Consider the following 15,995-nt stretch of genomic DNA (forward strand, 5'->3'; position numbering starts at 1 on the left):
CTTTAAGGGATTTTTGTGCTTCCTCTTTAAGGTCTTCTACCTGTTTAGCGTGTTCTCCTTTATTTCTTTAAGTGAGTTATTAAAGTCCTTCTTGATGTCCTCTACCATCATCATGAGATATGCTTTTAAATCAGGGACTATCTCTTCGGGTGTTTTGGGGTGCCCAGGACTGGGTTGGGTGGGAGTGCTGCTTTCTGATGATGGTGAGCGGTCCTGGTTTCTGTTAGTAAGATTCTTATGTTTGCCTTTCGCCATCTGGTAATCTCCGGAGTTAGTTGTTGTAGTTGTCCCTGGTGAGAGCTTGTTCCTCAGGTGACTCTGTTAGCCTCTATAGCAGACCTGGGAGACTAGCTCTCTCCTGAGTTTCAGTGTTCAGACTACTCTCTGCAGGCAAGCTCTCCTCTTCCAGGGAAGGTGCCTAGATATCTGGTGTTCAAACCTGCCTCCTCGCAGAAGTTGTGATCCACTCATAGAGGTCTTAAGATCCAGTGGAGGGTACTGTGGGTACCTTGTGGGTGTCCGCAGACTCCTCAAGCAAGCTCCCCCCGTCCTATTTGGAGTTCTGTAGGCTTCTTGTATGTTCATGGGCATCTCTTTCTTTAGGTTAGGGAAGTTTTCTTCTATAATTTGGTTGAAGATATTTACTGGTCCTTTAAGTTGAAAATCTTCATTCTCATCTTACCTATTATCCTTTGGTTTGGTCTTCTCATTGTGTCCTGGATTTCCTGTATGTTTTCAGTTAGGATCTTATTGCATTTTGCATTTTCTTTGATTGTTTTGTCCATGTTTTCTATGGAATTTTCTTCACCTGAGTTTTTCTTTTGTATTCTGTTGCTGATGCTGGCATCTGTTGTTCCTGGTTTCTTTCCTAGGGTTTCTATCTCCAGATGTGTCTCCCTTTGGGTTTTCTTCATTGTTTCTACTTCCATTTTTAGTTATTAGATGGTTTTGTTCAATTCCACCACCTGTTTGGTTGTGTTTTTCTGTAATTCTTTAAGGGATTTTTGTGCTTCCTCTTTAAGGACTTCTGTGTGTTTAGCAATGTTCTCCTGTACTTCTTTAAGTGAGTTATTAATGCCTTTCTTAAAATCCTGTACCAGCATCATGAGATATGATTTTAAATCTAAGTCTTGCTTTTCAGGTTTGTTGCAGTATCCAGGACTTGCTCTTTTGGGAGTATTGGGTTCTGATGATACCGAGTGGTCTTGGTTTCTGTTAGTAAGATTCTTGCCTTTCGCCATCTGGTAATCTCTGGTGTTAGATGTTCTAGCTGTCCCTGGCTGGAGCTTTTTCCTCCTGTGATTCTGTTAGCCTCTGTCAGCATTCTTGGGAGTCCAACTCTCTCCTGGGTCCCAGTGGTCAGAGCACTCTCTGCAGACAACCTCTACTCTTGCAGAGAAGGTGCACAGAGCTCTTGCACTCAACTCTGCCTCCTGGTTGAAGATGAAGACCCGAAGGGACCCTGTCCAAAAAACTTTGTAGCTTCTGTGGCCCAAGCACTCTCCTGCTTGGACTGGTCTCTGAGAGACCGGGGTTACAAGATGGCGCTCTCATTTGCGTCCCGGGTCAGAGGCATATATATTTTCAATTCAACTGTTGTTTGTATAACACTATATGAAATTTTCTTTGGTTCACTAAATCTATTCAGGGAAAAGAAAGAGGGTAACAAACATCATTCAAATAGTAAATACTTTCCAAAGATGTTATATGAGTCATTTATTATGGAAACTGTGAGAAGAGAGGGGGACCAGTGTGACTGGGCAGACCAGAAGCCACTGTGAGAAACTTAAGACTTCACACAGGGCTTACAGTTGTATAGAATTTGGACAGAAAAATAGAAGCAGGGTCAGTCTGTATTTCAGCTATATGGACATTCTGATTTAGGTTCCTTAAAGGTGACGTTTCAGCCCAGTGGCAGCTCTGAGGGAAAAGACTGCTCATGTGAATGTGTAAGAAAGTGCATAGCAGTTAGAATCTCTGTACATGAGTAGTTAATACAAGAAACCATATTGTCTCTTCTCTCTAGGTGTGTCTGCACAGCTCAGCAGCACCCGGCACCGCCTGAACACCTCCGTAGGAACACCATTTTGGATGGCTCCTGAGGTCAGAGAGTTTTGAGGGAGCATGTTTAATGTTTTAGGCCCTTTCTGTCTTTCCTTTTCACATATACTTTTCTCCCTAAATGTGTTGGACTATACCATAAGAAAAATGTCCCCTGTGTTGTTTTAATGTAGGGTTTTTATGTGGGCAGTGAGGATAATGGGGGATTCAGGGTAAATTAGCTGTGAAGGAATGTGTAAAGAAATGAAACATGAATGTGCTCATTCAGTCAGATAAAGAGGCTACTTGAAGTCTCATATTTTTTTTAATTTACTTATTTTAGTTGTCATGCATGTATCTGTAGTCTGGATGTTTGCATGTTTTATTTTTATGTTTTATTATTATTACTGAATTTCCATTATTGTTTGGCTTTTTGATACAAGGCTTCCTCCTCTTTCAATTCTTCTGAATGCTGAGATTACAGGTGTAGTTATTGTCAGTTTCCAAACCTGAAAAGTAGCAGTCTGGGCTCAGCTCAAGCAGGACTCTGAGGCAGTAAACATTCAGCATCTTCAGATGACTCCCTTGTAAAGTGGGTTTCTGTTTCCCAGAAAAAGCCATTATTTTCTTACTGGATCAAAGCTCCATACTAGTTCCCAGACAGTTCTAGGTAACTGGTGTACCTCCCACTGCAACATAGCCCCTTAAAACTATTAAGATGCCCCACCTCCTAAACAGACCATTTCTACTATTATCTGTGGTCCTGGGAGATAGCCCTGGCAGTTCCCAGTCTGTTGCTCTCTTTACCTTTTCTCTCTCTCTTCTTCTCTCTGCCCTCCATCCCCCCACACACATACCAAGAAATGGCCTTGGCAGTTTGATCCCTAATAAACCTTTCTTTTTATCCACAGAGGAGTCTAGTTCAGTGGTTTCACTGTGCCCCCACTTATATCCACCATCTGACTATATTTTGTTTTAAATAATAATAAATATTTTAATAAGAACCCTTGATCTTGTTAGGTAACATTCAAGTTCATCCACCCTTGTGTTGAGTTCTTATGTTAAATCTCCAGCCTGGGACCTAAGTGTAACTTTAGTAGGGTTTTTTTTTTTTTTCTGATTATTATCTTGAGAGACTTGTAGATAAACTGCCAATATGGTTGAAAGTTCAAGAATCAAATCTTCTCCCAAAAGTCCCTGTTTAATTCCTTTAATCTTTTTAATTATGCTGATCAATAAAGAACACGTATTTTTGAAAACGCTGGGTCCTTTGGGAAAAGCTCTGTTATTTATATATGATGTTCTGGGGAACAAAGGAGAAGTAGTTTAAATGCTACATTAATATTGCAAAATCTTCCAATTAAATGAAATTCCGGTATGCTGTTTCTGTTTAACTAGTAATTCAGTTATTACTTACTTTTGAAAAGTTAAAATGTAACATGTAGGAAAAAGACACAATTTTAATAAGTGTTTTTGAAGCTCCAATGAATTAGAAAGCTTTTAGCAGGGACATATGAGAAGAAAAGAAATTATAGTCATGTAAGCCAGTACAAAATTGATTGAGAGAATCTGAGGTAAGAGCCTCTTCAGAATTTGTTCAGACCTATCAATGGTCTTTTTTAGATTTACAAAAATTAGAAGTCCTTTTTATTACATTCTAAATGTAATAAAATATTCAGATGAATGTAAATAAAGTGTTTAAAATGTAATCCTATGCTAAATATTATACTTTATTTGATATATTTATAATTACAGTATAAGGTGATTAAGATGTTATATAAGAAATAGTGAGGCTTTGTGTTTGATGTTAATTTATAGTAAGAAAATCACTATTACATATTTGTTTGCCTGCAGTAGAAGCTCTCCTTTACATGTGACGGGTAGTCACTCTTTTGATGTCGTTGTTTTGTACCTAGTCTCTTTTCTCTGCACTGCGTACTCTCTGATCTTGACGAATATTCTCTGAATAACCAGCTTTCTAGCTGAAAGGTATTCCACATCCACTACTTCTATGTTGCTACTAATAACATTTCTGTTGGGTGGAGATGCTGCTCTATATAGAGGACTTGCCCAGTATGCATGAGGCCCTGATTTCAAGCCTTGGCACTACAACTATCAAAGCACTTAATGAGACATTTCTAAGAATTAGAAGGAAATAGGCAAACACATATAATATGTTCATCATTAAGAAATATTTCAGTGCTTTAAAACTAATCATTTAGAAAATGAAATTTTAGGTTAGGATTTTAAATTTTAATTCTACTTTAAAGACAGTATACTTTGGTTACATAGAGCCATTCTTTCCAGTCTAGAATAAGTGGGCCAGTATTGAAGGGCCAAGTGACCATAGCAAGTAACCATACAATTTAACTATATTAATCTAGAGAATGCACAAGATGTGTGTAGAGATCCAAGGACATACAAACCAGGAATGTTCTGAGCAAATTGGTATGTAAGTTCACCCAAACTTGGGAAGTGTCCCAAGTTGTGATGCCAGATAACTGTGTTATCCAGAAAGATGTGCATTACCCAATGGAACAATGTTACTAGGGAAAAAAATGAGGGATATGAAACACACCTTTACCCAAGCATGCTGGAAAGCCTATAATGCTCATGCTAAAGACTGAGGTCTGAGCTATATAGCAAGACATTTAGGGAATAAGAGAAGGGGGAGGGGAGACCCTATGATCTAAAACCAATTGTTCATCAGACAGGAATGAGAGAAAAAATTCAAGCCATGACTTCCCATTTCTAGCACACACAAATGCAAATTGCATAAAGGCCATGATGCATTAGACAGCAGAAACAGGAAGTTCATGTGAATGTGTGACTAAGCCAGCTTAATCAGTCAACAGGGTCTCAAGGGAAAGAGCAGGACTAAAAAGAAAAAGACAATTAGATGTAGCCATCCAGTGGTCAAGGATGAACTGGGTCTACTTGAAAGGGGGGCTGGAAATGAAAAGGACTGAGTGCAAGAGAAGGATGAAGCCAAGACAAGATTCTGATCAAGGCTCAAAGTTTAATTCTGCAGCTCCAGTTTATAAAGGAAAATCCACAAAACCCATCCTCTGTTTCAGCTGGACTGTGTTGCAAAGCAAGCTCAGCAGGCAGTCTGTAGAAAGTTCAAGGAATAAACAAGTCAATAAACAAAATCTCATGATCACTGTTTTTAGGGGCTTATCAGGATGACCAAGATAAAAGGAATGCCACACATTACTCCATTGAGTCTAGCTTGAGCTTTGTATTAGCCCAAATGTAAATATTATTATCTGAGCCTACTTCCCTGTCCTAGCCCAATGCCAAATTTCTGCCAAATTCCTAGAAGGCATCCCCCAAAGCACTCCACAAATGTGCTCTCATGGCTTTAGAGTGATATAGGTAACAGGCCTTAGAATTTGACATGCAGTTCTGTGATAGCTAGTGAATAGAGTTGCACCATGATCTCCACAATTTAAGTGAAAACATTCTTATGTTCCTAAAAGAATGTTTCACTGTGTGACTATTTTTTTTTCCTCCCCTGACCCTAGTCTAGCATTAATCTAGTTTTCAACATATGAGTTGGCCTATTCTGAACAGCTTGAATCAAGAAAATCTGAGCATGTTCCCCTTGTGTCTGCCTTTTTCACCTGGTTTATTTTCAGAGTTCAGTACTCCTTCTACATATAAATAAAATTTCTCTCTGTGTATATATTACATTATGTGTATCTGTTCTTCAGTCAAGAGATACTTGTTTTTCTACCTTTCTTTTTTCTGCTTGTGAGCAATACTGCCTTAATAATTTCCATATGAAATTTTTAAGTAGAACCTAGGACTCTCATGCTTGCTTCTAGAACCTTAGAGGATAAAGCCATAAAGATACAAGGAGTGAGAAAGAAAAGGCCACAGAGCTATGAGACATCAAAGGATTTAGAGCAAGGACTAGGAAGCCAGAGGCAGACAAATACTGCTGATAAGTCTTTGCTCTTATGGGCAAGTTCACAAGAAGTAAACAGAAAGGCATAAGCAGATTAATGTTTAAAGGTCAATAATAAATATACAGATATATTATTCGTGTGTGTATAGATAGTGGATAGTATATCTGTCATTTATCTTTCATCTGTCAATCATCTACCACTCATCTGTCATCTATCTGTCTGTCTATGTCTATCTATCTCTTGGTCTATCTATCATGTACCTACCATTTATCCACCTTTCTATGATTTATCATCTATTATCTTCTTTGTACCATCTGTTATTATATATACACATATATATATATCATCTTATATAGCTATATATCATCTATTACTATATTATCATCTATCATCTATCTGCCTATTCTTTTTTAAATACACTGATATGTTTACATTTAGATATTTCCTGTTATAGCTTTCAGTAACAGGTCTGAAGGGACTCATTCATCATGAAGAAGTAACTTTGCTTAAAAAGCTTGTGTGAAAGTTGCCAGCTCAACTCTTGTGAGTCCACACAGGGTTTTTTGATGTATGTTGGAGTCACCAGATATGAAATTTTCCTTCAGAGGCTACTACCATACTGTAGTTAAATGGTACAACTTAAAGCTGCCATCACTCTCATAATTAATTTTCATCTAGTGAGTTGACATTCACAAAGTGGAAAAAATAAATGTAAATAATGGTTGTCAGGGGCCAGTAAAATGCCTCAGCAGGTAAAAGTGTTTGTTACCAAGTCTGATGATCTGCATTCAAACACTGGAACCCACACGGTGGAAGAACTCCTGCAAGCTATCTTCTGAATTCCATATGCATATGGACACACATAGGTGCACACATACACACATGCATAATGCTAAAAATTGGATATCATAACTTTGTTAAAGCAGCATAATCCATAACTACATTTTGAATATATACTTATCCCCATAGATAAGTGTAGCTCTTAATCCTTATCAAGGAAAATTTTTCTTACAGCAGTTGGAGGAAAGACCATTACAGAAAACCACAACCAATCAAAATACATAGTTCTGGAGCCTAGCCCTATTGCATACATCTACAAAACATTTCTTCACCTAAGGCTCGGGATTATTGAGAGGTAGAAAGATGTAAGAAATAGAGGATCAGGAAGTTTGCTGTGAGATTTTGTCTCTAGTAATTGCAGAAGCTATACCCATAGAGTCTCACCAGCATGACTGCCCAAACATGAGCTGACCAAGGTTAACAACAGTAGAAATGCCAAAGTGGGTGGTAAGCCCACACAGAGAACTACACAAAGAGCTACAGGCAACTAAGGAATGCTGAGAGCAGGAGAGACAGTCTTCCTCAATGAAGAACACACCAATTGGTTATACAATACAAAACAGTGATCCCAGAAAACATACAATGAACATTTTACAGACAGAGAAGTTTGTTTTTATATACATATGTATATACATACGTGCTTGTAACAATAGTTAATGGAAAAGGGGGCCATGAATTTTAAAAAAGAACAAAGTGAATTATATGAGAGGTGGTTTTGGAGAGAATAAAGGGGAGGGGAAATGGCTTAGTTATATTATAATCTCAAATTAAAAAATGATAATAGTGGTTTTCACAATGTAAAGTTGAATTTCCTTTTTGTGATCACTGTTATCAGTGATCATTTGTGGGCTTCTGTATTTGCACTCACACATTTAGAAATGCTATAAAGGAAATCAATACAATGATTTTTCTGTATAATACTATATTACAATATTACAAAACTATTTCCCTCCCCTTGTCCCTTTGACTCTGTCATATTTGGTTAGTGGCAGTTGATTGCAGTTTTAAATTTTAGTGTGGCTCAAAGAAGTCATTGTCTTCTTCCATCGGTGCTTATTTTTATTGAGTTGACTTTTTTTATTATTAATGGTTTAAGCCATTTGCACTCTTCCCAGTTTTCCTCATTTATCCCAGGGTGCTTTTGTGTTCTAATTGCAAGTAAAGTTGCAAGCTATTTAACTAGACTGCCCTCCAGTTTATTTCCCTTGACTCCTTCACTATCTGTCCTCAGAGATACGCTCTCAGCTCCTGAGTATAACCTCTGCTTAGATGACTGCTGAGAGAACACACCATGGCCTAATGGCATTTGATCCCATTCCAAGTAGGGCAACATTTTTTTCCCCTCTTCGCAATATAGTTTCTAAACTATTTGTTTTCATAGCTATCTGCAATCCTGCTGTGGTATTGTCTGTTCTTAGAATAATACTACATGTATCATTCTTTTTTCTTCTAATTCCTGCTTTTATCTTTACTTAGCTCTCAACTTTACCAAGTTAAACACTTAGATTTCTCTCTGAGCATTTTGCTGCTTTTGTCTTCTAGGTGATTGCTTGTGAACAGCAATTAGATACCACTTACGATGCTAGATGTGACACGTGGTCCCTGGGTATCACGGCTATTGAGCTTGGTGATGGAGATCCTCCACTAGCTGAGCTGCATCCCATGAGAGCACTCTTCAAAATACCAAGGTCAGGCAACCAAGATCAGCAGCCTATTTTTCCCTTCTAGGGACTGACTTCTTATCATAGGCAGAAGTGTTCTGGAAAGTTTTAAGACTAAAGTCCCATGTAACTTAAGTTATCCTTGAAATCATTAAGTACCTGAAGATGACCTTGAAGATGATCTGCCTGCTTCATGTCCTTTGTGGGCTCATAGATGTACCCTACTACACTCACCTTAAGGATGTGTATAGCCTTACCAACCCTTCAACTGGCCATCTGACCATGTTACCTATAATATTTACCTGCCAACTGTACTACTTCAGCTGGATAATTTCTCTTCTAAATATGTATTTCTCTTTTAAATATGTATTGCTAAGTTCTAGGTGTCTCCGAATGTGAAAAAAATCCATGTTAATTATAAGATATTTTTAGAGACCATAAGAATTTTTCCTGACCCATGGATTCTAAGGAAGATACACACATTGTTATGATCATGAACACTGTGCAGCTTCAGAAGGGATACACCAGTTCAAACAGTTCCCTACAAGGTTTATTGAAAGAGGGGGGAGGGTCAAGGTGGCAGCAAAAAGAAAGTGGGGAAGAGAGAGAGCATTCCTCTTATATATATGGATGGTGACATGGTCACAGGTAAAGGTGGGAGGTGAGCCCAATGAATTCTGGGAATATGGTGGCCATTGTCTTGGCAACAGATGTATAGGTCTCTCTACTGCCTATGTGATGTCATGGATTTCGAAGGTCCTGATACCAAAACACATAGCTTGTATTGCCAGGGATCCAGAGATAGTAGTACATGGATAGTCAATAATTACACACGCTATTAATTAAAGGTTGTGATTTCAACATGTGAAATATACCTGGAGTTGGGGATGGGGAGGTTGGACACTTTTGTGTTGTAGTCCTGACGAAATGATACCACCATGTTATACTTATTCCTGAAAGGGGATCCCTTTTTATGTGTAATTAAGTTTTTCCAGTAACAAAACATTAAACATTGTTTATTACTTTGGAACTTCCTGTGCTATCTCTGAATTATAATACATCATTCTTTATATTTCAATGTCCAGTGTTATCTTTGGTCTTATAAAACATGTCACTTCTATGGGGGAAACAAGATGTGTAGGAAAGAGGAAATCCTCTATATACCAAAAGCATTTCAAGAAAAAAATATTTTTTCTAACTACTATTGTCATTTATTATATAAGGTAAAACTATATATGCCTAAGTCACCTTAGTCATAGTATAAATCATCATATTTACCCTGTGTTTTCATACTTGGTGGTAAAGATGAAGGTGGTAAACAGGAAAGATGGAAAGCCCTGATTTATTGTGCCTCGGTAACACTTAGTTCTACAAAGTGCATCATACTAATTGTATTTTACTGTTTCTGCTGCTAGTGTGTCCTTAAAATTAAACACTGAAAATAATGGTTGTAGAAATATGTGGAAAGGGGATCTGAATAGCTACAGTTCTGGGTATTATGAAATTGGCAAACTATGTTATACCCAAGGCAGTCCAATCCATAAAAGGACATTTTCAGTGGACAAGAAACAAAATAAAATTATTGGCTGAATAACAGTAGTTTTTCAAATGCTCAAATCAGCAATCTTCGACTAGTTCACTGGACTGAAAGGTGCTTTGGTGCTCTTTGGTGTGATCCGGTTAGATGCATAGCCGCACTTAGCTTTAATGAGTCTGTACCAACTATACATTAATTTCATTATAAGCTGTTTAAGGAGCAGTACAGGACTGAGGACAAAGCATTTCCATCCCCCTAATGAAAACAAAGAGCTGTTAGAATTAACATAAAGTGACACTTCAGCAAATTTAGCCATCATGGTTGATCAATGGTGCTTGATTACGGTCACATCAGCCTCACTGTCAAGTGACAGCCCTTTTGTGTGCACAGATGCTCTAAAAACAAAACAAAAAAAAATTGCTCAGCTTAAAAACCGAAAAGAATTAATAACAAGATCTTTTAAGTGGCATTCAGAGCACTATAGCTAATGGCATTTTCTGGTTCTTTGCTTTTGTCACATATAAGCGTGCATGCTTCCTGCCATGTTTCTAGGAACAAAAGAACAGCTCTGGAAGCTTTTGTCCCTTCCTGCTGCGGGTTGCTACCTGTTCCAGGGCACCTCTGTGCACCTGTACCTTCCTGGGGGAATTCTGTAGTACTTTTTCCCAATATTCAATATTTCTTTTCTGATAAACATTGGTATTTCCTACTAAGTGATTTCACATAAAACCCGAGATGATTCTTAGGGAGGAAAAAAATAATAACAGCAAAATTGGGTTATACATTTTAACTGCTTTCAGAGAAACTAGGAAGCTGTCATTTTATATAAAGAGTGATGAGTAGCTAATTACCTTTCTTGGAATTGGGAAATGACAGTCCTTGATGATACAGGCAGAACCTGGGACTGCAGTAAGGCTTTGCTCTGCTTCTCCTATTTCACCATCTAACCAATGCACAGCTCCCATCCCAACCTTAATTCTTATTTTCCAGGAATCCACCCCCTAAACTCCGGCAGCCTGAGCTTTGGTCAGCAGAGTTCAATGACTTCATTAGCAAGTGAGTAACAATAGTCAGAAATACAAGTAAAAACAATACCAGCCTGCTGTGACTTTGAATGGTTTACAGAAACCACTGGCTTCTGAATCCTTCTCTTCTTTCCTATCTGGTAAGCAACTCCAGAGGTCTCCATCATTCCCACCCACACCTCACCCCCCCCCAAAAAAAAAAGAAAAGGAAAGAACAGAAAATCTGTATTATCTTCTAAGGGTTCAGTGAAATTACTTAAATAATAACCACTGAGTCAAGTTTATTCACCTGTCTGTAGTCATGTTTTCAAGGACTTTTTAGCATCCACCCAGGAACATGCTCACCTGCCCATCTGCCTTTGCATCGTTGCCAAGAGCATCTCCCACCTGCTCCCATCTATTACCTATGCAGTCAGTGATTTAACCCTTCATTTGTCTACATCACTGACTCTCATTACAGCCACAGGGATTTCATCACAGTCAGTGGCTTTAAGGATCATATTTATCAAAGGCTTTTGCATTTGAAATCCAGAGAATGATTTCACTTGCCAGCAGTTTAACAGAAGTGACTGGCCTCTCCACAATTAATTAGAAGTGGGTCAGCCATTTAGAAAAATCAGGTCCTCCAATCTTTTTCACAATTTTTACTGTCTTTACCTAAATCAAAGAAGAAAAGGGGAGGCTCCTGGTTGTAAATAGAAAGGAAGGATGTAATGATGTGCCAAATCACTCTGCAAATGCAGACAGGGCACATTGCTCTCACTGAGGTTCCTACCAAGATACCCACGTGTTCTTCTAAAGACAGAGACTTAGATTTAAGGGTTTGTAGGGACTCAATCGGGATTGATAACTTCGTGGAAGTTTTATGTATGGTCAAGGTACCGTAAGCATTTATTGTGCATGCCATCCTATCATTTCTCAAGTCTCTTGAGGAAATCATCGATATGACAGGGATTTTCCAAATGTCTGTCTTGGATTTACAAGAGCCTTTTTTGCAGGTTCTCCGTGGATCTTGGTTTGTCTGAGTCATTTCTCAATTTCCTCCTGAGACTCACTTCCCACCTTCCCCTAGGCAGTTAATATTCATGTCCTGTGTGCTGTTCTTCTGTTCCTCTCCCACTGGCAACATTTTCAACCTTACTGAGCTTACCTTTTCTGAGGTCCTTTTGTCTAATTAAACAATAAGCAACTCTAGAACACTGTCACCTGCCTTGTTACTGTCACTCCCATGCCTAGCAAGGCCAGGATAGTCATTGGCTGTTGGGCAAAGTTTAACTTGAATAAAGTAATTTGTCACGCTTCTTAATGCAGATACAAGTGTACTTTAGATGTAGAAATTGCTTCTTTCTGTTAAACTGAATGAAACTGGAGGGGACCTGTTCTGGTTTCTAGACAGCACCAATCTCATTCCATAGCATATTTTAGCATCACAGGAAAACATTTTGGTTAAGCCCAATGAAGGAAACTGCCAAATTATCATCCCAGGAGGTCCAATGATGATGATTACTAATGGCACTGACTAGGTGGCAGGTGCTGCTGCTGTTCTTTTCCTCCTCCTCCTCCTCCTCCTCCTCCTCCNTATTTTAGCCTACTACCACAGAACCAGCCACTCCTTTCCTTCTGTAAGCTGGTGGTTTGGGTTCTCCTCCTCCTCCTCCTCCTCCTCCTCTTCTTGCTTCTCTTTCTCCTCCTCTTCCTCTTCTTGTTTTGAGGCACTAGGGTTGAATTTAGGGCTTCACATATCTTCAGAAAGTATTCCACTACTGAACTACATTCCCTAGCCCTTTATATATATATTTTTAAGACTGTCTAAATTACCCAGTTTAGTCTTAAATTTACTCTATAGCCAGCTAGACTGATCTGGGGCCTATGCTATGAGGCCCTGTTTCTGTCTGTTTGTTTTTTTTATGTTATCTCCAAATAATAACATAATTTTTCATAATGGAGACACTATATCTCAGGGTCAAATGGATTTAGGAACCTGTGCAGCCATTCAATGGGTGCTCATAACCCTCATAAGAAGTATGTTTCCAGTGCAGTACATTCTACCTTGATAAGCATTAAACTCACACAGATCTGAAGGCTCTTCTAGCACTCATGGTCAGATCCTTCTTACAAATATTTGAAGACAACTGCTATAGCTGAATAAACATCCCATGTTTATTCAAATGCTTTGCTGTGGTACCAGCCCAGGTAAGTGTACTCACTAGCCTAACCTTCCTATGGAATATGCCATGGCTGATCCTCTCCCTAGACAGCTGTGATATTCATTAGAATATCTGTCACATGGCCTCATGAAATTCCTGCCAGCATAGAATCTAAGCTGCCTCAGCAGATTAACCTTTTATTAGACTAACAGAAATGTATGGAAATATATTGATTAAACGCATAGAAAGAAGAATATTGATTAAAAAGTCTTAAGAGCATGGTGAACTGAAACTAAAGAGTTTGTTTTAATTTTAAATAAGCATTAAGACTTCCAGTCTTGAGTGACTTGGAAAGGAGACTTTGAAGTAGAGACAGAGTTTAATTATCACTATGCAACAGTGCTTGTTGGGAGATAACCAACAGTAATATTGGGTGAAATGTAATATCACTACAGTATGATCCCTTACAGATATGGGTATTTTCATGATCATTTACCATGTTGCCATTTCATAATTTTGGAATGTGCTTTGAATTCATTTGTGAGAAACATCAAGTCACAGTAGTTTTTTTTTTTTTTTTTGGTTTTTTGTTGGTTTTTTTGGGGGGGCGGTGGTTTTTTCGAGACAGGGTTTCTCTGTATCACCCTGGCTGTCCTGGAACTCACTCTGTAGACCAGGCTGGCCTCGAACTCAGAAATCCGCCTGCCTCTGCCTCCCAACTGCTGGGATTAAAGGCGTGTGCCACCATGCCCAGCCACAGTAGATTTTTTAAAAAAGAATCTGAATGATAATTGCAAAACCCTAAGTTATTTAATAATTACATGTTCCTTTTTTTGCCAGTGCAGATGCTTGACCAAAGATTATGAAAAGCGTCCAACAGTGTCAGATCTTTTGAAGCATAAATTTATTACTCAGATCGAGGGCAAAGAAGTGATACTACAAAAACAACTAATGGAATTCATTGATATCCATCAATGCCTGGGAAGCACAGAGAAGGCCAGGTAATTAAACAGTATCTCAGGTTTCCAAAACAAAGTATCTCAAAATTCCATAAAGTTCTACTATGCAATAGTTGTTGAGAAGAAAGGAACTCACACATTCTTGGTGTGACTTGAATGGGATATTTGCTTGGAGGGAAACTGTCACTTTTTGAGTCCAGGTCCCATCCCCTATGTTATTGAAAATGTTGGCAGCATTTTAAAAATGACTTTATCAGAACAGAAATTATAATTTATAACAACATTGGTATATATGTTGGTTGTTATTGATATTAATATTTACTGTTCCCTGAAAAATTAGGCATCTTTGATGGGATGGGGATGGATATGGGATGTTTCTGTCATAAGCAAAGACTTCTACTCAACAAATCATCTCGAGCTCATCCAGCTGTTCTGAGGAATGAAGGAACATGTGCACATGGCCCCTTCTGAGACAGACTCCCCAAGCCCTGGGAAACAGTTTCCCAACAGTTAAACTTGACAGGGTTAGCATGCATACTAAATCAGTTAAAATCCGAAGCATAGTTTCGAGTTTTGCTTCTGAATATAACGTTTATAAATATCCAGTCACCTCAGCTAGTGGACATAGATAAAAATCAGTTGTGAGTAACACATGCTCTTCAAAACAATGCATGTCAGTTAATATGGGAGAGCAACTTAGTATCTCATAAGAACTGAGATGAAGGCAAAGGTAGCAAAGGAATCTGAAGCCCAACATATGCCTCAAGAACTGCTTGCCTACTGGGGCCCACTCACTTGCCTCCTCCGTTGCCTGTGGACTGGGTACCTGACAACCTCTCAACACTCATAAACTGACTTGGAGCTTGTCATCACTCCTCTGAGGTTTGGAACCTCAGATGACCATCTGATTCTTCGTGCCTTGCCTTCTACCCCATGCTCTAATTAAAGTGCATGGGAGAAATCCCTGGTATCATCTTACTTGTGCCCAAGGAGAGGCCAAGGCCTACCCTGAGCCATTTTAAAAATTCTCATTCTCAGAAAGATATCCTGAGAAGAGAAAACAGTGGATGGGTGGCCATTATATATAATATTACATGTATAATATATTATGGACTATTCTATAGAATATTTAATTAGGTCCCAAAAGTATTGTACAAAACTTGAACTTCTACCGAAAATACTATTTATAGTATGGTTTACAATCCTTGGGAGATATAGTTCAGCATCCACTTAAATGATAACAGTTTTTAAGTTAATATGTCCTTTGGTAGTATTAATAATTATCATATCTTTTCATATTTATATAATAATCAAAATTAATTCAGTATTTTACTTGGTAGCCTCCATATTCTCATGATGATTTATGTTGATGTGTATAAATTATTATTCTATATAAAGTTTCACAGAAGCAAACAAGAATATGTACAAGGTTTAGTTACTTAGAGTTGTTTAGTCCACAAATATTACCTGTCTTTGTGGCACAATGTTAATTGTCGCTCTTGACACATAGATGCAGTTGAAGGCAGAGGATTCACAAATGAAAGATGAACTCAAACCTTGTTCTACAATTTAGTGCTACAGTGCCTGGTGTGAGCTTTCAACTCTTTATTAGGTCTGGGGCTTTAAGGAGTAAAAAGTAACACAAATGGGATTGTAATTTTACAAAACACATCAGTGAGCTAAGAAAGCAGGAAAATCACTAGAAAGTAATAAAGTGCTTCTTTAAGGAGACACAACAGATGACTCCAATTTACTTTCTTTTTTTTTTTTTATTTATTTTTTTTTATTACATATTTTCCTCAATTACATTTCCAATACTATCCCAAAAGTCCCCCATAGCGCTCCCCACTTCCCTACCCACCCATTCCCATT

The 15,995-nt window shown here is 38.3% G+C and overlaps 1 protein-coding gene across 1 annotated transcript in view; it reads left to right on the forward strand.

Annotated features, from left to right (window-relative positions):
• Positions 1-15,995, forward strand: part of Myo3a (myosin IIIA) — a 229,092-nt gene that overhangs the window by 50,553 nt on the left and 162,544 nt on the right. Inside the window, exons 6-9 of the mRNA XM_021155802.1 lie at positions 2,027-2,103; positions 8,337-8,482; positions 10,983-11,048; positions 14,010-14,165. Of these exons, the coding sequence (XP_021011461.1) occupies positions 2,027-2,103; positions 8,337-8,482; positions 10,983-11,048; positions 14,010-14,165 (445 nt within the window). The remainder of the gene's footprint in view (positions 1-2,026; positions 2,104-8,336; positions 8,483-10,982; positions 11,049-14,009; positions 14,166-15,995) is intronic.

The sequence above is a fragment of the Mus caroli genome, chromosome 2 (genome assembly GCF_900094665.2).
Source record: "Mus caroli chromosome 2, CAROLI_EIJ_v1.1, whole genome shotgun sequence".
In the NCBI taxonomy this organism is placed as follows: domain Eukaryota; kingdom Metazoa; phylum Chordata; class Mammalia; order Rodentia; family Muridae; genus Mus; species Mus caroli.